This window comes from Carya illinoinensis, chromosome 13, assembly GCF_018687715.1.
Source record: "Carya illinoinensis cultivar Pawnee chromosome 13, C.illinoinensisPawnee_v1, whole genome shotgun sequence".
NCBI classification, from domain to species: Eukaryota; Viridiplantae; Streptophyta; class Magnoliopsida; order Fagales; family Juglandaceae; genus Carya; species Carya illinoinensis.
In genome coordinates, this window is record NC_056764.1 from 8,334,548 (window position 1) to 8,359,846 (window position 25,299).

At 35.7% G+C, this 25,299-nt stretch overlaps 3 protein-coding genes and 1 pseudogene across 5 annotated transcripts; 1 reads left to right on the forward strand and 3 right to left on the reverse strand.

Annotated features, from left to right (window-relative positions):
- Window positions 1-3,308: 3,308 nt before the first annotated feature.
- Window positions 3,309-6,732, forward strand: LOC122292786 (E3 ubiquitin-protein ligase AIRP2). 3 transcript variants are annotated; one of them, XM_043101294.1, is made up of 5 exons: window positions 3,309-3,575; window positions 4,987-5,137; window positions 5,351-5,417; window positions 5,648-5,882; window positions 6,287-6,732. In XM_043101294.1, exons 1-5 carry the CDS (start codon window positions 3,508-3,510, stop codon window positions 6,531-6,533), a joined length of 768 nt encoding a protein of 255 aa, XP_042957228.1. In that variant the 5' UTR covers window positions 3,309-3,507; the 3' UTR covers window positions 6,534-6,732. The 3 variants fall into 3 exon arrangements, with proteins under 3 accessions (XP_042957228.1, XP_042957230.1, XP_042957229.1); XM_043101296.1 differs by lacking the exon at window positions 3,309-3,575 and adding an exon at window positions 3,606-4,307; XM_043101295.1 differs by lacking the exon at window positions 3,309-3,575 and adding an exon at window positions 4,347-4,794.
- Window positions 6,733-6,767: 35 nt separating this feature from the next.
- On the reverse strand, window positions 6,768-8,525 carry LOC122292784 (ammonium transporter 1 member 3-like). Its single transcript, XM_043101292.1, has one exon. It carries the CDS (start codon window positions 8,321-8,323, stop codon window positions 6,926-6,928), a length of 1,398 nt encoding a protein of 465 aa, XP_042957226.1. The 5' UTR covers window positions 8,324-8,525; the 3' UTR covers window positions 6,768-6,925.
- Window positions 8,526-15,390: 6,865 nt separating this feature from the next.
- Window positions 15,391-17,330, reverse strand: LOC122292783 (annotated as a pseudogene).
- A 2,458-nt stretch (window positions 17,331-19,788) lies between these two features.
- On the reverse strand, window positions 19,789-23,933 carry LOC122292782 (non-specific phospholipase C1-like). The gene is made up of 3 exons (XM_043101291.1): window positions 22,542-23,933; window positions 21,045-21,221; window positions 19,789-20,313 (listed from the first exon to the last, which is right to left on the reverse strand). The coding sequence occupies exons 1-3, from the start codon at window positions 23,638-23,640 to the stop codon at window positions 19,991-19,993; spliced, it is 1,599 nt and encodes a 532-aa protein (XP_042957225.1). The 5' UTR covers window positions 23,641-23,933; the 3' UTR covers window positions 19,789-19,990.
- Window positions 23,934-25,299: the final 1,366 nt, after the last annotated feature.

Genomic DNA, 25,299 nt, shown 5'->3' on the forward strand with positions numbered 1-25,299 from the left:
TATATTTTATAATAAAAATAATTTTATAATTTAATATATTACGTTAAATTATATTAATTTATAGTTTTATTTATATAAAAATTTTATATACAATCACTTTTTTATATTTTTTTATTAATATGATTAATTAGATATTAAAATAATTTAATGTAATCAATTATATTAATAAAATATATAAAAATAACTCTATATAATAATATTATTATTTTTATGTAATTTTTTATAGTTAAAATAATTTTAATATTTAAGAGGTTAAATAGGGTTACTGTTGTCTGATGTGGCCGTTTCGTGCCAAGCCTTGACTATTGCTTTGGGATTAATCATCTCCTGACTCACAATGGACAAGGATGCTGATAACGAGGAGGTCTTCAATCTATTAATCATCTTGTTTGAAAATAGATTTTATTTAAAAATTTTTATTTTATTTTATTTTATCTTATTTTTTAAAATATAATTTAAATATAAAATTTTTAAATTAATTATTAGAATTTTATCAAACTTTTAAATAAAAAATAATTTAAATTTTTTAAATTTTTAAATAAAAATAATATTATAATTTTATAATATCTTTTATTTAATTTTTTCTTTCTTATTTTTTAAAATTTAAGAAATACTTAATTCAAAATATCTTATTGTATTAATAAATTATTTTATTATTATTTACAAAATTCTTATCTTATCTTACTCTCCAAACAAATTCTTAGACATCATTGACAATCAATTAATTTTTTTTTTGTTTTAAATAAAAAAAGAATTTTAGTATTTATGAGTCTAGACTGTCTAGCATTATGAGAGGTCTGCTACTAAGGATGTAGCACGAGACTTGTCCTGATAAGAGCAAAAAGTTTTTTAATTTTTTAATTTTTATATTCTTTAATTTTTTTTTAAAAAAATTTATAATATTATTAAAAAATACTTTATTAATCACTAAATAATAAAAAAATTTATCAAGACCCAATCGGGATCAAATGTCGGTAGGGCATCTTTCTTACAATAAAATCTATTACAATTACAAAAAAAATTAAAACAATTCTTTTACGTTAATTAATGTGAGCAACTTTCAGACAACTAATATCAGATGATGGCAAAATGGTTCATAATAAATTGATCGACATTCGAAGAACACTCGATCAAAAGATCGAAATGAGATGAATGATAAGTTTCGACCATAAAAGGGACAAACATTTTTCAAGGACTAATATACACTTTAATCTAATAATAATAATAATAATAATAATAATAATAATAATGACAACGACGATAATGACGATGACTATGATGATATAAAAGGAGATTATAATAAGAACAAAAACAATAGAGTTTGACTAAGTGGCCGAGGTAGCATCCAACCCACCTACGCTTAGGCTACGAAATGGGTCGGTATTGGTTAAGGTATTTCTCACAATGATTAGCCGGAATAATTGGTGGTAGATACCTAATTAATTACACGGATTAGATATGATAAGGACAACAACAGCACAATAACAACAAGAAGAAGGTTATTTTTTTCCTTGATCTTATCCTTACTTAAAACACTAGAGATAATTCATTTCGATACACCGGATGATGTTTTTTTTTTTTTTTCTTTTAATTTTTTTTATAATGGCTTTCAATTTAAGTTACATTAATTGACATAATTGTGAATAATAAATTCGCTATGAATTTTATTAAAAATAATGTTAGAAATTATACCGCTATTGTGTCATTATTTCTATTTCAACCATCTAATAATATTTAAATTTTTATATTTTTTTTAATAATAATTCATCTCATTAAATGTATCGTGTTAGTAAAATAATCATAAAAATACCATTATTATAAGCATACATCGGGTAAAAGGATAAGGTTGCCTTTCCGAGCGTAAAGCCGCCACCCTCCCCACTTTCCAAGCAAAACCATGGGGAACGCGCTAGCAGTTTTGGCTGGACAATGATGATTTTCATGTGCATCTCAAATATGACAATATGTAGCGTAAATTTTATTTTATTTTATTTTCTTTTTCTTTAAAAAACACTTTTTAAATATTTTTAATTATTAAAATAATATTTAATTCATTAATAATCACTTTTTTAATTATTAAAAAAATTAAAATACATAAAAGATATATTTGAAAGTCATCCAATCATTTTCCGTTTTGGCTTCAACAGTCAGAGTAACCTACCTAAAAGGCTAAACACTAAAAATATTGTCAATAATTATTGGCGTGTGGTGTATGATAAAGGATAAAAAATAAAATAGAAATTTTCAACTTACAATTTGTATTATAAAGGATAAATCTATTTATTATTATTTTCTCAATATCTATTAATATGTTATTAAATGATAAATTTACAAGTAAAATATGATAAATAGTCTTAAATTATTTAATATTACATCATAAAATGATAAAAAAAATATAATGATAAAAGGCATGATGAGTATACTATTATAATTTTTTTTTATAAAATTATATTTTAAATTGAAGGTACTTATTAAAACGATATTATTTTTATAAGTTATTTTATTAAAATACTACCTACTACAAGATTGTATAATTATAAAAAGAATTATATGCTTATCATTTATTTAAGAATAATGAAATTTATACTTATAATTTTACCTACATAATTATAGGTGTTGTTGTGCATATTATTAAGATAGGTCAGTTTATGAAATTATTTTTATATAATTTTTTTATGATTAGAATATTTTTAAAATTTTAAATTTAAAATTCAAATTAACAAAAAATTAAAAAATAAAATGAGACTACTACTCAACACGTATAATATTATGCGTGAAGTTATATATATAGTACTACTTCCAATTCAAGCCGTTGGTTATTTTGAAAATTCAACATTAAAATGAACATTACCAACTTTTTAAGAGTCAGGTACCGAATAATTTACTTGAAAAAGTGTCTCGAACAATATTATATTTTATGTATTTTTTAATCATTATAAATATTTTTTAAAAAAATAATAAAATCATAATATTATTTAAAAGTATTTTTTTAATCATTAAATAAAAAAATTTGAGACACTCATTTGAGATAAACAATATTTCTCCTTTTTAAATATTTCCTCTTTTTTAATAATTATTTATTAGTTTTGAGATGATTTGGATCAATCAGAGAGATGTGAGATGTTTTGAGATATTCACAGATTATGGATAAGATTTTCGGAATATATATTAAGAAAAGAAAATTCTGCATTATTTAATTATAGGAAACAATTGTATATTTAAAAAAATAATAATTTAAGACATTGGAGAAGGATATAATTGCCATTTTGCATTTTTTGTTTTTTGGGCCTATAAGGAGGGCTGGAGGTGACGGAAAACTTAGAACGGAGTGTAGTGGGTGGAGACACTGGAGTGGAGGGTATTGTCTTATTACGTGGTGGTTTCAACGAGGGGCAACGAAACAACGACGATTCCATTCTCTCTCTCTCTTTCTTCTTGTTCATTGTTTTGTTCTCTCTGGTTTTCTCTTTCTTGGATGGGCTTTATTTTCCGGGAAAATACCCGCCCATGGGAAAGTCTTCGTTCAAGGATTCTCTGAAAGCGCTGGAAGCCGATATTCAGCACGCAAATACTCTGTAATCTCTCTCTTTCTATTTGAGATAAGAATTTTCAGATTCCCATTAATTGCTATTTTCTTTTGTTACCTCTGTGAATTGAAAGGGCTACTTTTGCTCTTGTGCTGTTTGTATACATGGTGGGATTTTCAAAAGTAAATAGCAATGATCGAGTATTGGAAATTCAGATTCTGGCCTTCTTGGTATGCGAAAGCAAATCGTAGAGTTTTCTTGTTTTGAGATAGAAATGGGACCTGATAAAGAATCTCATCTGTTTGTTGACTTGTTCTAATCGTGAGGAACCCGTTCTTTCAGGTGGACCTTTGTGGGCCCACTCTCTAATGCCTATAGACGCGCGCAATTAAAGTAAACTTATCTGCATATGCCATCGATGATGATAATTTTCTCTTTTTTTTTTTTTCTTTTTTGCTTTTTAGCTTCACTTTTTGGACTTCGAAAATTGCAAGACTAGGCTGCTCATTGTGCTCAATTATCTTCCTCAATTATGTATGATGTGACATGGAACTTTTTTAAAGAAGCTAAAGCTTGCTGCTTTGGGTGTAACTTTTTGAAAGCACGATGGCATGAATCTGTACTTTTTTGTTCTTATTTAGTTTTCAAAATAACAATGAATGAGAAAGAAAAATTTCACCAATTTTATTTTTTCAGACTGGATAAAGGATGATTCAGTTCGATTGACAGCAAACTCGATTATGATGAAGCTTTGTTGAGTCGTATTTAGTATTCTTTATGGTATATGCAGAATAATATTCTGTCTGCCCAGTTATGTTACATGTGTTTTGAGGTTGGTTTGTCATTTACCATAGAAATAATGTAGTGGTTAAGCGGAACCGTGAGTTGCAAATATTACATATCGTAAAAGTGTGTCTACCATGCTATTCAAATAGTCTTTTATACATTCCATATTAAATAAAAGGCTCTAAATAACCTAGCTTATCTAGGATTCAAAATTGTATTCGGAATGTCGACAGTCCTAGGAGAAAAAACATGGTTACTAGAGAGGTACATTGAGATGCGGCCTAGATAGGGCCAAGTGGTGCAGAAGGATCCTTGTTGCCAACTCTAGTTAATAGTCATCAACTCAATGCCTATCTGTTTTTCTGCCAATTGACTGCTTTAGAACTTAGCTGCTTGCATAAAAATTCTACTGGGTTATGATTTGAAGAATTGGAACTCTTATGATGGCGGTGATGTTGAGATACTAGATCATCAATGCATTGTAAGGCTTGTGGTCGCTACATGATGAATGAAAAATTCTTTCTGCATTGTTAGCTTGTTTTTAGTCTGCATTATGGTCTTTAACAAGTTCTACTTGTTCAGTTGACGTTGAGCTTATATAATCTCAGATGATCTTTGCTGGATATATGTTAATTGTGTGCTGTGCTGCCTTCTTTGCCTCATGTTATTCCAGGGCTTTAGATTTTCCAAGGGAGAATGATGGAGCACGGGTTCAGATGAGGCTGTCCTATAGTCCACTGGCTCACCTCTTTCTTTGCCTTGTTCAATGGACTGATTGTCACCTTGCCGGTGCACTTGGGTTGCTTAGAATTCTTATATATATGGTATATTTCTCTGTTTATCCTTCTCGTTTCTGTTAGTTTCTGCTTTCATAGTTATGTGTACATACTCTCTCTCCCTCCGCCTTTTTGGTTCTTTTTCAGCTGTCCTTGTACTTATCTGTGTTACTTTGCGCCCCATTCCCTTCAACGATGTAGTAATTCTATAATATGACTATGATTCCTTGTTGGTTGTGGCAATGTGATGGATTGGTGCAGACCGATGCAGATGGCAAGACCACTATGTCTGTTTATGAAAGGAAAGCAAGCATCAGACAATTTTATGGTGAGTTTCACCTTCTCGAAATCTCTCTGTTGTTTTTTACTTGTCAAAAAGAATTCACAGGTGAAAAAAATACTTAAATTTTGTGCATTGATGTGACTAATTCTTTCTGGTGGAAAGGCTGTTCAGCTCTCTCTCTCTTTCTATCTCTCTCTCTCTCTCTCTCCCCCCCTCCCCCCCTCTCCTCAGCACAAAAAAAAAAAGACCTTATGAGGATGGCTTTCTGTCAACAGCGGTGATATTTCCTTCTTTGTTGCAACTTCAAAGAGGCATCACAGATTTGGAGGATCGGAAACAGAGAGAGGCATGTACTCTTAGATTCAGAAGAAATGATGAGTTGGAAAGGGGGAAACTCTCTGAAATTGACATAGAAAGAGAAGAGGAGTGTAGTATTTGCATGGAGGTGAACAGCAAGGTCGTGTTGCCCAATTGCAGCCATTCTTTGTGTTTAAATTGTTACAGGAATTGGTAAGCCATCTTTCCTTCTCTGAACTCATTCTGTATTATAAATATAAATGACGTAAGCAGGAAAGAAAATATGACAATTGAAGTTTGTAGCCTTTCATTCTTCTTTCTTGAAAAACTGGGCTGGGGAGGACCATTTTCTGAGTCCTCAAACATGGGGTCTTACCCTCATTGGATATGGCCATTTCTCCACCACTAAGTTGGTAAGCTATCTCTTTGGTCCCATGGATGAGATTTACATGGAAAGTTACATACTTTGAAATTTGGCAAATCCTTACCCGGTCTTTAAATTTCTATTGATTAATGCGTATTATATTAGACTCATGAGTCATGACTTACTTTCTATCTTTCCTAATAATAATTGGGATCTAAATTCTAATATTGCAATTCCTTACTGTTTTCTCTAGGCATGGACGATCGAAGTCATGCCCCTTTTGTCGAGACAGCCTCAAAAGAGTAATGTCCGGTGACCTTTGGATCTATACAGATAAGTGTGATGTTGTTGACTTACCATCCATATTGAGAGAGAATAATAAGAGGCTGTTCATGTACATAGATAAATTGCCCCTTGTAATTCCTGATAATGTGCTTGTTCACTATGATCCTCATCTTAGGTGGGATGCAATGCATAGGCTTTGTGAACTGTATATATGATAAGCTGGGTTGTATTTGTTTTGGGACCAAAATACTGAAATCTAGAAGTTTCTTTCGCCTGTCCGTAGTTTTTATAGGTTTCTAGTTGGAGATATTGATCTATAAATTCAGTTCCAATTTCTCCAATATTATAGTAAGCACAAAATTGAATGTACCTTATATTTGCTAGTTTCATAATATTGTATGATTTTCCTATGTACTTCTCTTTCAAAACAAATTTCTGATTAAACAATAGAATTTGAACTCGTGGACTATCCCTTATTTGCTGAGATGATTTTGTACAATAAATTAAAAATAAATAATAATTCATGGACCACATGCCAAATCACTAGAATATATGAGAATGGAATAGACACATGTATATGCAGCACAGATGAATCATGCCATTTGGGTCAGGACTGATCATTTTGGATCCGTACGTAATCTGCGTAAAAGCGAGGTTGGTTTTCTTCTTGGTGAGCATAGGCATAGCCTCCATGGCTAGAGATATCAAGGCCTGCAACTTCCTCTTCTGTAGAGATTCTCAAAACCCTAAGCTTGTGTAAGGCATAGAAAAGAGGCCCCATTGTCAAACTAACCCAGGCCACAATCACCAAAACCTCAACCACTTGGGCTCCAAGCAAGCCCCATCCTCCACCCATCAAGACACCATAGGGCCTCTCCACGCCGGACTCACCGGAATTGTAGGCTTGGACTACAAATTCTTCTTTAGCAAACAAGCCGGTAAATATCACACCCCAAGCACCACATCCACCGTGCAACTGGGTTGCCTCTAACGGGTCGTCAAACTGCAGTTTTAGGGCCAGAATATTGAGCCCAATCAAGACCCATGCAGCAAAGAACCCACACACGATAGCAGCCCATGGCTCAACAACTGAGCAGCCTGATGTGATTGCAACAAATCCACCGAGCACCCCATTACAAACATCCAATGCATCCCAATGGCCGATTAGCAATCGTCGGCCGAATAGGGTTACGATTCCTGCGGTTGACCCCGCTAACGTAGTGGTGACTGCAGTCCGGCCCACTCCAGTCCAATTTCCTTGGTCTGTTGTATTGGGATAAGCCACAAGAATCTTATCGAAAGAACCGGGATTGAACCCAAACCACCCAAACCACAGCAGAAATGTTCCCAGTACAACTAGGGTTGCATTATGGCCTCGCATTTGTACGGGCCTGCCAAATGCATCGAACCGGCCTACTCTCGGACCTTCAATGAAGGAGCCCCAAAGCCCAGCAATCCCACCAACTAAATGCACGACACCGCTCCCAGCAAAGTCGATAGCACCGGACCCAAATAGCAACGCACTGGAACTGGCGCTAAGCCAACCACTCGAAGACCAAACCCAATGAGCAACGATTGGGTAAACGAACCCAGTGAGGAAAAAGGAGAAGATTAGGTAGGCAGTGAACTGAGTTCTTTCTGCTATTGAGCCACTGGTAATACCTGCGACGGCTATGGCGAAAGCCCATTGGTAAAGAAAGAAGCTGTAGTCGTATGTGTCGTTGGGTATGCTGAACAGCGCAAAGAAGCTCGTACCGATGAAAGGATTGGAATTGGAGCCTTCACCAAAGGCAAAAGCGAAACCGAAGAGGTAGTAAGAGATGCTACCAACAACGGCATCGACAACGTTGGTGAGCATTATGTTCATGGCGTTCTTGGCTCGGACTGAGCCAGCACAGAGCATGGCAAAGCCAAGTTGCATTACGAAGACGAGATACGCCGAAAACAGGAGGTAAATGGTGTTGATTGAAGCCGTGACACTTTCTTCCCATGACGAGACCTCCATGCTGTACCTTGAGAGAGAGAGAGAGAGAGAGAGAGAGAGAGAGAGAGGGGTTTTGGGGAGGGGAAATGGTTGGTGGTGGAAGGAGAGGGAAGATACAACTTTTCGTAGTTGTATGTAGATGCTAGGACGTTGAATGTTAGCTGTATTACTCGGGGTGGGGTAGCTTGGTCGTTCGGATATGCGGTGTTGACTGGTTGTGCATTCTACTTCAATGACTCCCGGTAGAATGGATAGGCTAAGAAGCCTGCCATCTTAATTCCTACTCAAGTCTTGGGTTCCTAAAGTGCTTGATATTTGGACGTTTCACTGCCCAATGGAGTTAAACTATACTGTTTTAGTGCCTTGCTACTAAACATATAAGGGTAAAAATTGACTATAATTAGATGACTAAATAATAAGGTTTATCTTATCATTATTTGATTAATATTAGATGAATGTAAAATAATTATTGATTTGTATCTAAACAATGTTGAGTCTATCTAGAAGTTTTAGGTGTTGTTTAGATAAGTCTTTGAGGTTAAAATTGAGTTCTGGAATATTGGTATTTATCCATAAGAAAGCTGAACAGAGTTTAGTCAATAACAGAAAATGTTATCACGAAATGTTAGCATTCCGTCGGAATACGTTTTCGTGACTGTTGCTAACCGTCTGCAAAGTCTTAATTACAGTGACTAGAATTCTTCCAGACTTTCTATTTAAAGGGATTTTGTTTTGTATCTTTTCAATGACTTTGAGCCACGAATTTCAGAGAAGATATTCTGAACATTTATGAGAGAAAATTCACTTAAGAATTTTCATGGGGTTTTTTATATCTTCTTGAGTGTGATCATGCTTTGAGTGTGAAGGAATATCGATTGGATTTCAACCTCTGGAGTTCCAGAAGGGAAGTTAACATTTGAAAATCGCCAGAAGTTCTGACTGCTACTGTGGTAAAAAACAAACGGGTCATTTGTGTAGGCAAGTAAGATAGTCGAATTGCAAAGGTTTTGTAATTGATTATTGCTTGTAATTTTTCTTCAAATAATAAGATTGACTTTCCTAAATTTAGCTGCCCCGTAGGGTTTTACCTTTAAAGAGTTTTTTAAAGAGTTTCTCTTCGTAACCAATCGTTGTGTCTTACAAGTTTGATTATTTATTTTAAATACTTGATTCGTTTCATAATTTTGATAATTGTGATCTAACATATTTGTTCAAAAAAATTAGTAGACAATTTCATAGTTTTACAAGGGTGCGTTTGGAATTTCAATTGATATCAGAGCGTGATTCACTCATTCGAGTGTGATCTGTGTCCTTATAGATCATGTCGACATCATTATACGTTCCACTATACTTCAATGGGGAAAACTATGCTTATTGTAAAGTTCGTATAAAGGTTTTTCTCAAGTCTTTAGATGAACGTGTATGGCATTCGGTTGAATGAGGATGGATTAAATCCGAGACATCCATAAATGCTTAGACAAAAGATAAAATCAATAATTGCAATTTGAATAGCAAAGGACTTAACGCTATTTTCATGGCGGTATCCTTCGAAGAATTTTAAAGAATCTCCATGTGTAAGATTGCTAAATAAGTTTGGGATATTTTGAAAATTACACATGAAGGCACAAGAATAGTAAAAAAATTTGAAATTGTAAATGCTAACCTCAAAATTTGAAGAGATTAAAATGTTGAAAGACGAAAATTTTAATAATTTTTATGCTAAACTGAATGATATTGTGAATTTCAGATTTAATCTCGGCGAGAAGGTGGAGGATTCAAGGATCGTGAGGAAGATTCTAAGGTCTTTACCTGAAAGATTTCGACCCAAAATTACTGTCATTGAAGAAAGTAAAGATCTTGATGCAATAAGGGTAGAAGAACTGGTAGGTTCTTTACAAACCTATGAATCTTCGCTTTCTCAAGCAAGAAAATGTAAGTCTATTGCCTTAAAAACTATAGAAGAAAATCAAGATGATTTTTTTGATGAAGAAAATCTTAACAATGAGGATATAGATCTCATAGTAAGAAAATTTAGAAAACTCATGTTTAATAAAAAGTATAGTGGAAAGAAAAAAGAGGTAAAGAATTTTCTGCAAAGAAAAATTATTTTGAAAAATGGAATAAAGAAAAATCTGATAAAGTAAAGTGTCATGAATGTTCTGGTTATGGTCATATAAGAATTGAATGTCCAAATTTCAAGAAAAGTAAAGGAAAAGTATTGAATGTCACACTTAGTGATAGTTCAGAATCTGAAACTTCAAGTTCATCATCTGATTATGACAATACTTTTGTGGCTTTTTCTACTGTTGTTAATGATTTTTCTGATATTGAGCTAACAAAATCTGAAAGTGATGATAACAATAGTGATTCAGAGATTGCTCTAATTGTGGATGATCATGAGTTGAGTTTACAAGAAGCTTACAATGATGTGTGAAGAAGTGATCAAATTAAAGAAACTCAACAAGAAGCCGTACAAGAAATTCCCTGATATAAAGAGAGAAAGATAACTTGTCTGAGGCATTCAAAATTTCTGATATTAAAATAGTAAGATTAAGGGATCAAAAGATTGCATTAGAAAATGAATTGGAAAAGATTCAAGAAAAAACAGCAACACAAAAGTTAGAAGAGTTGTTGAGTGTTCAAAAGATGAGTAGTGATAGAACTGGCCTAAGGTACACGACTTCAAAGGAGAGAAAGAAAAAATGGTCTCATCATCCGCTACCACAACTTCCAAAGATATTGTTTTTGTTAAAGGAAGTCAAGGTAAGAGTTTTCAAAATTACGCTGAACCTAAGCTAGTTTATTCAAAAAATCTGCATGGTAGATTTATTCCTACTTGTTATTATTGTGGTGTTGTTGGTCATATAAGGTCAAATTGCTTTAACTTGAATAAAGTAAAGAAAAATGGATGTGAAAGAAATCTAAAAAGAAAAGGAAATAGTCTAGAAAATCAAGTTTATGATATAAGTCAACAAATCAATTTTTTAAGTATCAAAATTAGTGAACTAGCAGATTTTTTCTTTCAAAATAAAGAAAAGATCATACAAAGTGATGATAAAAGAAATAGACCAAAATTTAAACTAAAATGGATGGTCAAAGAAGATGCCATGTCACATTAATTTATAGGACTACTTGCATGTTCTTGCATTCTTTATATTATTGCATTAGTCTATGGCATGCATTTTATTTTTCTGTTTTGCTTTTATATTTTTGTTTTTCATTTTTAAATAAGAAAAATATAATATATAAAAAAAAATTCTGATTTGGTTCAAAACTTTTCTTTAAGGAAAGTACATGTTTGATATGTCAAAATTTGAGCACTTGTGTTATCACTTAATAAATTCTTGAACCTATACATCTCTCTATTTTGTGCGATTCACTTTGTGCATATTAACCCTATGGATTATCTTGGCAAAGTTCATTTTCAATGTACAGTGAGAAACTTATATATATGTATTTTATAATTAATGTTCACATCATTTAATGATATGCTCATCAAAAAGGGAGTTCATGCCTTGAATTAACTAATACTAGTTGAACCTAGTATATCAATAAAGGGCTCTCCTCTTGCCAAATACAAAGAGTTGATCCATATAAAAAAAGTTGGTGTTAATTCATTGCGGAAAAAGATAAACACCCTACACGGATCTACCACCTTAAGTTTTTATAGAAAAAATCGTTGCTCTAATTATTATGGAAAAGGATGAGCAACAAACGTAAATACAAAAAAAGAGTGTACAAACTAATGTTTAGAGGAGATGCTCATGTATCTAGGCCCTAGCAAAAAGTTAGACTTTTAAGGTGAAATAACAAACTCTTCTGAGCATCTATAAGAAGCAATCTTTCATGAATAAAGGTATCAAAAAAATATATTGAAGAAAGGAGTTCATAAAAAAGTTATGTTATAAGTATACTCACTCACACACTCACATGAACTTTGACATTGATGATCTTATAAGAAGTAAACATCCATAGTGATTGTTGCAAATAAGAGGGTGTACTCTATTGAATTTGTTTTGTGAGTTACACTATGTTTGAATTAGGATGCATCTATGCATGTTACTTGTCCTATTTTTTTTTTTTAAATTTCAATTTTTTTTGTTATTTTTTTTCTAATCTTTATTTTTTTTTTTGGGTTTATATAAAATAAATACAAAAATAGAAATATAAATTTTTTTGTTATTTTTTTTTTGGTCAAGATGGTATTAGGGGTGGGCAACGGGGCCCCGCACCCCGCTACCCCGCCCCCGTTCGCCCCGCCCCTGCACGACGGGGCGGCCAACACCGCCCTGCATGGGTCGGGGCGGGGGCCCCCGCCCAGCATCTAGTCCCCCTAGCGGGGGCGGGGGGCGGGGAGAGCCCAACCCCGCCCCGCATTTCCCCCGCCCCGCCCTCACCTATATATATATATATTATATATATATAAACATAAATATTTATATTTACAAAAACATAAATATATGTTTATATATATAAATATATATTTATATTTTACAAATTGTGTATATATAAATATATATTATAATTTGTTAGACTTGTTCACAAATTATGCATTAGCAAATTTAAAAACTATATAGTTTAAAAATTACTACACTACAACTTACACAAAATATGCATTAGTAAATTTAAAAATGACATAATTTTTAAATTATAGTCATATTTACAAAATTTAAATTTACAATTTAGATCTAAACATATATTTTTTATCACTTTTAGATCTAGAAATAATTTTTTAAAATAATAAAATATAGTTAATATTTGAAGTGAAAATAAAGCGGGGCGGATTGGGTATCCGCCCCGCACCCCGCCTAGCGGGGCGGGGTACCCCGCCCCGGGGATGCGAGGGCGGGTGGCGGGGAGGAAAACCCCACCCCCGCATGGTGCGGGGCGGGGTGCGGGGAGGGGGCTACCCCGCACCGTATGGTGCGGGTAGCACCCCTAGATGGTATTGTGTTTTTTTTTTTAAAACAAAGTGTATAAGTCCTAGTGAGACTTTTTGATCTAGCACGTGCACTGAAGAGTCAAGCGTTAAAGACTTAAAATCCATCTCTTGCATCTTTTATTTGCTCCCAGCCCCCTTAACTAAGTACTTCTCTATACCCATTTTTACGGTCTCTTGGCTCCTTCATTCAAGACCCATTTCATGATGTCCCTTTCATTTTCTTCTCTTTATTTTCCTCTCTTTATTTTCCATCATCAAGGTAAGTATACTCGAATTCATTGTTTTTTTTTTTCCAATTCCAGTTTTATGTTTGGCATATGGATAGATGAAGTCTGTGTGGACTGATTTTTTTTCTTTTTCCAGTTTCATGTTCGGCATATGGATAGATGAAGTATGTGTGGATGGTTTTGATTTTAAGAAGCATTGGGCTGTTTTGTTGAGCTGAGTTGCCCGTAAATGAGTTATTTTTTGTTATATCTACTCTATACATGTATTGAGGGCGACTTTTGAGTGAGTTCTTAATCTTTGTCATTCGGTTTTCATAGTATGTCTACCAAGTGTTTTTTTTTTCTCAACCAAATTGTCTCAATCTTTTGCTCATTGTTTAACATACATTCATACTCGTACATCATGTGCATTTAATCTATGAAAAATTGAGACACATGAGAGTTGTTCATCATGTCCTTTCTTAGTGTCTTTATCTTGGCACACATAAATGATATTTACTCTATTTTGTATCTTGTCAAATTAGTGACAAAAAGGGAGAGTATTGGAAGAGCAAATTGGAATATCTTGATATTGTAAAATTTACAGAGAGTCGAGTAAGTGGGAATTTAATAAATTTGCTAAAAATAAAAAAATGGAGAACCATATACTTTAGGGGGAGCAGCATAATATTGAGGGAGAAAACTAAGTATTGAACATGATTATTGATGGTGACTAGAACACTTTCTTTTTATAGATTTACATTACATCTTAACCTTTAATTATTATTGAAACTAGTGCCAATGAATGTTCTATGTCATTTCTTATCATTACTGTATTAAGATATTTTTTACGAGATCTTGGTCTGCTGGTCGTTTTTGTCTTAGGTACACACTACATTCATCAAGTTGGTTTCGTGACCGATCTGCCAAAGGGAAGATTGTATATGCAAGACATTCATCAAGTTAGTTTTGTCACCAATCCGCCAAAGGGGAAGATTGTAAAGGTAAAAATTGGTTAGAATTAGATGACTAAATGATAAGGTTTATCTTATCATTATTTGATTAAAGTTGGATGAATGTAAAATAAGTATTGATTTGTATTTAAACAATGTTGAATCTATCTAGAAGTCTTAGGTGTTGTTTAGATAAGTCTTTGAGGTTAAAATCGAGTTTTAGAAGATTGGTATTTATCCAGAAGAAAACTGAACAGAGTTTAGTCAATAATAGAAGATGTTATCCCGAAATGTTAGCAGTCCGTCGGAACACATTTTCGACTGTTGCTAACCGTCAGCAGAGTCCTACTGTGACTAGAACTCTTTCCAGACTTTCTATTTAAAAGAATTCGGTTTTACATCTTTTTCAAGGACTTTGAGCTATGAATTTTAGAGAAGATATTCTGAGCATTTATGAGAGAAAATTCACTTGAGAATTTTCATGAGATTTTTCATATCTTCTTGAATGTAATCATACTTTGAGTGTGAAGGAATATCGATTGGATTTTAGCCTCTTGAGTTCCAGAAGGGAAGTCAACATTTGAAGATCACCAAAGGTTCTAACTGCTATTGCGGTAGAAGACAAACGGGTCGTTTGTCTAGACAAGTAAGAAAGTCGAATTGTAAAAGTTTTATAATTGATTATTGCGTGTAATTGTTCTTCAAATAATAAGATTGACTTTCCTGAGTTTGGCTGCCCCGTAGGGTTTTACCTTTAAAGAGTTCTTTAAAGAGTTTCCCTTCGTAACCAATCGTTGTGTCTTACAAGTTTGATTATTTATTTTAAAGTATTTGATTCGTTTCATAATCTTGATAATTGAGATCTAAACTATTTGTTCAAATAAATTGGTAGACAATTTCGTAATTTTACAGGAGTATGTTGGGAATTTTAAAACAAAAATTAAAAAATAAATAAAAATAAAAAATCAAACAGCCAAATAATGATAATACTTGGAAAATAAGGTAAGAGGAAGTTAGTTTTATACGTGTGGATGAGTTACAAGGCTAGAAACTGGACGTACTAGAAATACTGGGGATTTGGTGGTTTTAGTCTAAATAGAGACTTCGATACAATTTGGATCCAGTTGAGGAATGCTAATTCGATGTAGGAAAACCGCATATACTTCCCCAAAGAGTATTTGAATCTGATCCCAACCTTACAAGAATGTAATGATGCAGCAACACCAAGAATTACAATCAAAATGAAACCAATTGCGGAGCCATTGCCAAATTAAAAACCTAATGACAATTGAATAAGGAGTTAAATATCAAGCAGATGAATCATGAGATTGGGTCAGGACCGGTCACTTTGCATACGCACATAATCTGCGTAAAACAAAAGTTGGTTTTCTTCGTAGTTAGAATAGGCATGACCTCCATGCCTAGAGATATCAAGGCCTGCAATTTCCTCATCCACGGAGATTCTCAAAACCCCAAGCTTGTGTAGGGCAAAGAAAAGAAGCCCCATTGTCAAACTAACCCAGATCACAATTGCCAAAACCTCGACCACTTGGGCTCCAAGCAAACCCCACCCTCCACCCATCAAGACACCATAGGATCTCACCACCCCTGACTCCCCTGAATCCTAGGTTTGAATCACAAATTCTTCTTTAGCAAACAATCCAGTGAATATCAAACCCCAAGCACCACAACCTCTGTGCAACTGGGCTGCCTCTAATGGGTCATCAAATCTCAGTTTTAGGGCCAAGATATTGAGCCCAATCAAAACCCATGCAGCAAAAAATCCACACACAATTGCGGCCCATGGCTCAACAACCGAGCAACCCGATGTGATTGCAACAAACCCACCTAGCACCCCATTGCAAACATCCAATGCATCCCAATGACCGACGAGTAATCGCCGGCCAAAAAGGGTCACGATTCCGGCAGTTGATCCGGCTAAAGTAGTTGTGACTGCAGTTCTTCCCACAGCAGTCCAATTACCTTGGTCCGTTGTTGTTGGATAGGCGACAAGAATCTTATCAAACGAGCCGGGGTTGAATCCGTACCACCCAAACCACAACAAAAATGTCCCTAGAACAACCAGAGTTGCGTTGTGGCCTCGCATTTCTACTGGCTTACCGGACGCATCGAAGCGGCCGAACCTCGGACCTTCGATGAAACAGCCCCAGAGCCCTGCAATCCCACCAACTAAATGCACGACACCACTCCCAGCAAAGTCAATTGCACCTGAACCAAATAGCAACGAACTGGAACTAGGACTGAGCCAGCCACTGGATGACCAAACCCAGTGAGCGACGATTGGGTACACAAATCCAGTGAGGAAAAAGGAGAAAATAAGGTAAGCAGTGAACTGGGTTCTTTCTGCTATGGAGCCACTCGTAATACCTGCGGCGGCTATGGCGAAAGCCCATTGATAAAGAAAGAAGCTGTAGTCGTAAGAGCTATTGGGAATGCTGAACAGAGCAAAGAAGTTCGTACCAATGAAAGGGTTGGCACCGGAACCGTCACCAAAGGCAAAAGCAAAGCCAAAGAGATAATAAGAGATGCTACCAACAACCGCGTCAACTACGTTCGTAAGCATTATGTTCATGGTGTTCTTGGCTCGGACTGAGCCTGCACAGAGCATGGCAAAGCCAAGCTGCATCACAAAGACGAGGTACGCAGAAAACAGGAGGTAAACGGTGTTGATAGAAGCCGTGACACTTTGTTCCCATGAGGCCTCCATCTCCATGCGGTATTTGGAGAGAGAGAGAGAGAGAGATGGACGTTAATGGTGGTCAAGGGCGCCGAGGCAATATATATAGCTTTGATAACAATGCGGAGGTAGATCGAAGATATGACGTTGAACGGTAGCTGTAAGAAAAAGTAGCTGATGAATCTTTGGGTCACCTGTTCATGGAGCTCTACTTGAGCGATTCATGGTGAATGGGTAGACTTTCATGCCATTCATGCGCGGGTACTTGCTCTTATTATTTATAAAGCACGCGATTCAAAACCGTACTTCTGTACGAACTTCACGTGCAAGTTGTGCTTTGTTTATTCCTTTTCGTGGATCTGAATCTCGGTTTTAAACTCTTAATGTTGAAGCATATGCCTCACGAATTGATAGTGGGATGCATTAAGCATTTGTCTCGATAAAGAATTATCAATTCATTTTAACTAATTATTACCTTCTTTCTAAATTTTTAAATAAAGTATAATAAATAATTTAAATTTTTTTAAAAATTTTAAAATAAAAATAATATTTTATTAAATTTTTATCTCATTTCAACTTACTTTCAAAATATTTCAATTTTTTATTTGGTGGATTTTATTTTCGCAATCTATTGTTGCTAGCATTAAAGATCATACCTAGAGTTGGAGTTAGGGCTGGGCAACCGGGCTGGATTTTTTTTTGGCCCGGTCTGGAACCCGGGCCGGGTACCAAAACGACGCCGTTTTGGCACTGGGTTATATGCAACATCCCGATTCCCCCCCATCTGACTCTCTCTCTCTCTCTCTCTCTCTCTCTCTCAACTTCCTGAAACCCCAGCCTTATCTAGTCGTCGCCGTCATCCACATTAGGCCTCCCGTCAATCATTTTTTTCATACATTCAAAGGCAACCGCAGCATCATTTAATTTTCCAACTCTAGAATAAGCATTGATTGAAAATCTAAAGATGGGTTCGATTCGAGGGCACGAGAAGATACCGTCAGAGCAGGGGCAGGGGTTAGAAGCCATGAACCGGAGTAGGGATCTAAGGTCGTCGAAGCGGTCGGTGATAGCGAGAGTGCGGGCCATCCATTCGAACGTAGAGTGGTCGTGACGGAACGAGTCGACGGTGGAGGCCCAGTTGAAGACGTGGAAGTCGTAGTGAGTGAAAGCAGGGTGGCGGTGGAGCTTGGACTTGAGGAATTGGAGGAGGTGGGTGGGATTGAAGGGCGGTTTAAGACGGGCCATGAGGAAGTGGAGGAGGTGGTCATGGTGGTTGGGTTTCTGGGTGTGGTGCGAAAGAGTGAGAACGGGGAGAGGGGTGAGAAGTCCGATCAATCCAGGGTGGCGGTGGAGCTTGGACTTGAGGAATTGGAGGAGGTGGGTGGGATTGAAGGGCGGTTTAAGATGGGCCATGAGGAAGCGGAGGAGGTGGTCATGGTGGTTGGGTTTTTGCGTGTGGTGCAAAAGAGTAAGAACAGGGAGAGGGGTGAGAGAGTCCGATCAATCCGGGGTGGCGGTGGAGCTTGGACTTGAGGAATTGGAGGAGGTGGGTGAGATTGAAGGGCGGTTTAAGATGGGCTATGAGGAAGCGGAGGAGGTGGTCATGGTGGTTGGGTTTCTGGGTGTGGTGCGAAAGAGTGAGAACGGGGAGAGAGGTGAGAGAGTCCGATCAATCCGGGTAGAGGCCAGAACCCGGATTTCTGGGTTGTAAAAACCCGGATCAATCCGGGTTCCAGACCAGGTCATAACCCGGGTATATCCGGGCCGGATTTCGGCCCAGATTTGAAATCTGGGTTATACCCGACCCGGTACCCAGTTGCTCAGCCCTAGTTGGAGTTAGTATCTTACAGTAGTTGGTTCCCTCACGAGAATTATTTTGAAGCAATGTTACACAACTTCTCAATCTCCACACATTATTTTTTTTAATATTTTTTTAAAATTTTTTTAAATTTATTCTTCTTAAATTAATTCAATTCTTTTATTCATTATTTATATATTAAATATTTGATAAAAGAAAAAAAATAAAAATTAGAAAAAATATGATGCATGAAAATTGTGTGACTAAAGAAGTTATGTAGATTTTTTCATCCTTATGGAAAGCACTCACTCAAATTTAATAATCCTTTTTGGCCGAATTATTAAAAAAAAAATTAAAAAATTTTAAACTTTTTTTATAACAAATTTTTTAAACTTTTGATTCTCTTACATAAAAGCTTTTTCATTCTAGAAAATTTAAAAACTTTGAATTTGTTTTTTTCTTTTTAAAGTATTTTTCTTTGGTTCGGTTGTTAAATGGTTATTCACAAGAGTCGTTCTACTCTGCCGCCAAATAACACTTTCTCGTTTTTTTTTCTTTTTCTTTTTTTTTTCACATTTTCTAAACATACATAAATATTTTTAAAAAATAAAAAAATATATTTTAATACACTAATATTTACTTTCTTAACCATTAAGTAAAACAATAGTAATAATAAAAAATTAAAATACATGATAGTCAAAATAAATGAACAAATTTAGTAGACGAACTAACATTATTCTATCCACAATTTCCCTATGCTCAATCACGTTCAACGGTATTAATGGAAACTTCTAAAATCACCACTAAGTGTAAAGTTAAGATTCAAACTTGTCCTGTACTCATATCAAATCATCACTTATATCAAAAATTCTTTAGAGATAAGAAATCGTTGAACAAAGAATATGTTTCTTTTGTAAAGCTTGTAGCTAAATGGGTTGCCGTCAATGTCAGAGTTAAAGATGTACAAGTATATATATATATATATATATAGAGAGAGAGAGAGAGAGAGAGAGAGAGAGAGAGAGAGAGAGAGATGCAACGGAATTGTAACCCAAATTTTTTACAACCCAGCATTTCTGAAGAAAAAACAATCAGCGGCTCCCTACGTAGAGACTGTGGTCTCTAAGCATAACTCGGCTGGTCAGGGAAGGTCTCATTGTAACAATTGCAGACTCGTTGGCTCCAGCTTTAAGAGCAGCCTTTCCCGCTTCCAAGAATCTCTTGACTGCCTCCTCTGCGTACCGGTTGGCTTCACCCACTGTCATGCTTTTGCCGATATCTGGGTATGTATTCAGGACATAGTCACCATTGAGCTGGGATGCGAGCTGGATCAGTTCAACTTGAAATTCTGAGAGGCTAGCATCTTCTTTTGGTCCCCGTGGCCTAAGGGATATCTTAACCTCAGGAAGGGTTTCTGCAACCAGATTCCAAGATTGTTTTTTTTATCCCTTCCTTTCAAAATAATCTATTGCGAGGAAGTAACTAAAACGCTCTAACAGTGCTAAAATTAAGTATGTGAATTGCATATAAGCTTGTTTTCCTCTGCCATAAGTGAGAATTCCTAACAAAGGTATGCGTTTCCGTCTTATAAAATAGGGAAGCAAAAAGAATAGCATAAAACCTTTGGGTCCAATCCTTGGCTTCTTCAACTACAATAAGCAGCCACATGCTAGATTATATCTTTCACATCTCCTTAAGTTCTTATGAACAGTTCTGATGAACATTTTCCAGACTTGCCATACCATTCAAAAGGACAGTTTTATGCTCACAGTTCGCCAAAGTGGATGTCTCTTTTTTTTTTTTTTTTTTACCAATAAAAAAAGCACCATTCTCGAAAGGGAATGTGCAGCTGCATACTCTTCTCTATAGGTACATCATACTACCCTCCCAACCCAAAGAAAAGGAAAGACAAATGATGATGGTCATGACGCTGCCACACAATAAGCATCACCTAAGTGTGGTAATCCAAGTAAAGATCTAGATCAACTTGTGAGAGGCAAGTTCCACCATTGTACCACAGAAAGGCCATTTTTTTCTATTATATCTTTCACATTATGTCAACTACTTAAAAAATGCAGTGAAAATGTGAGAATCAAAATCACTAAGCAAAAGTAATTTGATACAATAAAGGAGTGTGGTGCAAACCTGGACAATCATCACGGGGAGTATCAAGAATGTAAAAGTAATCCTCAAAAGTACCCGCCCATGCATCCCTTTTGGTCAGGAAGTTTGATTCCAAATTGAAAAGCTTTTTTACAGTTGCGGCAATAGAAGAATGCTCGTATTGCGAATGTTGTTTTGGTCCATCTGGCTCATGAATCACTGCAACAAACAATCAAGAGTCAGTCTGCAGGTCAAATTATTCAGGCCCAATATGTAGTAAAAGATGGAAAGGTCAGAGGTGCATAATGGATGCCGCTAAATAATGATAACTCTTTAGAATTAACCTCTGTTACTTGTACGCTGCAAAATAAAAAACTTATGACTTGTACAATATATACCTCCCTGAAAACTATAACTTCGGCACAATGCACAATGTATATCATAAAGAAGCTTCACAGAAGTATGGAAAAATGAAAATGCTGCAGGTTTCTTTAGCCAAGCATGACCAAAAAAAGATAACAGTTAAAATCAGGCCATAGAGATAGATAATGCCTTTAGACCAACTGTACATGAACCTAGAGTTCAAGGTCTTTCTGAACCCAGATATTTGGTTGGTTTGTCAGCCAATAAAAGACTGACAAAGAAGCCAATGTAGAGTTCAAGCTTGGTCTAACCTACAAAGAGGTGACACAAGCACTAAATTACAGCAGGACAAAGTTCTCTTTTTTAATAGAGGGTAGGGGGATTAGTGGTAATATCTCAGCATGGCAGTTTTCATCTGTTTGACTCATTTGCATAAATAACAAAGTAATCTTATTCACGACTCATCATCAGAAAGCATAAATTTCAAATCCATTTCATTTCACAATGTTCCTAAACCGTGTCAGTGTGTGACAGAGCGTCTTTTGTTTGCCTATATATGATATGTCAATCGGGGGTGAAGCACTTTCTGGCTTAGGATTTATCAAAAGGAGTGTTGCCATGAGTCTATGTTTGTTTTTATCAGTAAATAAGAATTTGATTAAAATAGGCGAAGCCAAGTACACGGGGCATATACAAGAGCAACAACTATGCATGGCCACGAGAGTCTATGTTATGGCAGACTTGGAATTAAAATGACTCGGTTAGCTGGGAAAAAGGATCTTACCGAACCCAAAGGTCATGCATATAGTTACAATGTCCATAAAAAAAATTACATATAGTTACATTGCAGATATCAAGATGTATGGGAGGTCTGTAAGTAAATGCTGCCAAAACAGTTTCTTAATATCCACATAATTCTACACATCCGCCACAAATATTCAGAGCCAAATCACAATTACTCAGTATACCACAAGTTCTGAATCCTTCAAAGTATGGGATGCCAAGCCAGCACAAGAAGCTTTAAAGTAACTAAAAGAAGCCATAGGAGGTTATATACAACAAACAAAATACCATCTATAGCATATATCATCTTAGAAACCAAAAACCCAACAACAATATCCTGCAACTTCGAAGCAAAATAATCTAATATGGGGGTCAGAAAAAGAAAAAACTCACCGGTGCCCTTCTCGACCCACGGTGAGACCAGAATGGTGGGGACCCGAACACCCAACCGGTCGAAACGGAAGTAATAGGGGTCAGGCCCAACTATCCCGTCAGGGTTAGGCACACCAGATACAGGTGTAGGCACGTGGTCATAGAACCCCCCATGCTCGTCGTAAGTTATCAACAGAGCCATCTCGTTCCACTGCGGGCTAGCCCTCAGAGTCTCGTACACCTCCTTCACGAACCTCTGCCCGATCGCCACGTCGTGAGACGGGTGGTCGTCGTTGGCCGGCATCAAATCCACGTCGAAGTACCTCTGCTCCAACACCACATAGTTGGGAAGCTTACCCATCTTAGCATCGAGCTTAAACTTCAGGGAATAGCTATGGAAATTCTTCGTGTGCTTCAGCTTCCTCAAGCTTCTGAAGAAGAGAGTGGCGGGGATGTTTTGGTAATAAATACCGAAGGTAAGGCCGTTTTCGTCCAGAGAATCGAAGATCGTCCGCTGGGGGAACCCGTGGATAAGGTCCTTCCGTACGTTACTCATGGCGCCGTGTGAAGTCGCCGAGTGGACGTAGAACCGGTTCGGCTGAGTCGACGCGGGTACCGAGGCGAACCACCGGTCGAACACTGCGAACTCGTTCGCCAACTCGGTGTAAACCGGTAACACGGCCGGTTTGAACCCACTCATGACGATTCTTGGCATGCCTTCACTCATGTTCTCCGCCTGCTGAACGAACCCGTTCATCAACGGCGGTTTCGAGCTGTCGTCTGACCCGAAAATCTGCTCACGGATCGCCTGAAACGAGTGACCCGGATCCGAGTCCACGAACAGGGCGTCATCTGAGACGAAGACTTCCGGGGATTCCGGGTCGGAGACTAGAATCCGGTTTGATTCTTCGCCTGTCAGGCCATCGATCTCGGGCCTGGTCGACTTGAGCCATCCTAGAACGTGGTCAAAGGAGCGGTTTTCCATGACCAGGACGACTAAGGTCTTGATGGGTCCGTCGATTTTGTGCTTCTCTTTGTGTGGCTTGAAGTCCAGAGATTGGGAAGAGACTATGAGGTAGAGGAAGAAAAACAAGGCGTTGGGTACTCGCCGGGAAGCCATTTCCCGGTGATCGGAAAAGGAAGGTTGTCTCTTGTGGAAGACGGGTATCTATCAATCTCTCAATCAAAGGTTTTTGCTTTGAATCGGGACAACAAAAGTATTCTGATTTTGTAACTTTGTATAAATTTGTAAAAAATCGTAATGAAGGCTTATGGCAGGTAATAAGGAATTAGAAGACAGTTATCTACGTTTTTTTTTTTTTTTGGGTTGAATTTGTGTTTTCTATATTATTAAGTGATTGTTAGTGTTGAATCTTTTGTCTCTTTGCAAGAGCCAAGCGATCATTCCTATCCTATGAATGTAAATGGTTTTCTTGTTCATGTGAGTCGGTTGTAGGGGTCTTATCCGATGCTATCGGACCGAAACCACACCAATAGCTACTACATATTGATAGAATCGGTCCAAATCGGCTGGTAAAGGAGGAGAAAACCGGTAACGTCGATTTTGATATAATCCGAGAAGTGATATACATAAGTTACTATTCAATTTTACACTTTATAATTCTAACTTTTTCATAAAATGTAGGGATACTTTTTATAGAATGTAGATACTTTTTATAAAACTAGGTGGGAGTAACGTGCAAAGCACGTTTATCTAATTTTATGAAATGATTATTTGTAAAAAATAATATATATTTTATAAAAATTATTGATGTCACTTAATAATTTAAGGCATATTGGAGAAAATAAAAAAATTAGTTCAAAGTATCATATAATCCAATACATATTTATAACATCTATAATTTTAGCAAAGATATATACGAAAAATTTAATAAAAGTCTAACACAAACGGTAGTTCAAAATATGTGTCGTTTGATGTTTGTATTATAATTCATCAATTTATGTCATCCTGTAGACAATCAATAGAGACAACATTGAAATTCTTATTTTGCTGTTGGTTGAGTCGATCAGGGACAACATAAAGTTAAAACATAATCTTTTTATAAAATTTGTGGTATAATATTTTCTATATATAGCATATATATAAATCATAAAATATATTTTGAAATTGTTGGCTAAATTTACTCTTTCTTGATTAGTTCAAGGATCACGGCCTTTACCACGTGCCTATCATAGCAAGCCCACGTATGGAATATGACTTAGCGGAAGCTACGTCCTACTACCATGGAAAAAAAACACTTTGATTAAATACACTTGTATTATATATTATATGAGATTTTTAAATTTAAAATACTCTATAATCTGAGTTAATGAAATGTATAATATACGTATATTATACTTAGGGATTCACGTCTTATGCACCTAATACACGTGTATATGTTAAGGAAAAAGAGAAAAATATAATAACTAATCTTTAATTACTTATTATTATATAAACTATTAAGTATTATAATTAATGAGATTAATAAATCATATAACAACATTGAATGCTATCTCTCTCAATATTTATGTCTTCATTTTATGTGTCAAACCGTTAAAACAAACGGTGTTAACTTTAACGGAAAAAACAAGAAAAACCGTTAAAACAAGATTTTCCGTTTCATACACACTTTTTATATTTTTATAAAATATATAAATATTTTTTATAAGATATGTGGTATATAATGATAAATAATAACTGATGAGAATAATTTCTCAATCTCAATCAATCGTTACTAACCCTTCAGCGTCGCAAATGGCTAGAAATCGAAAAATAGAT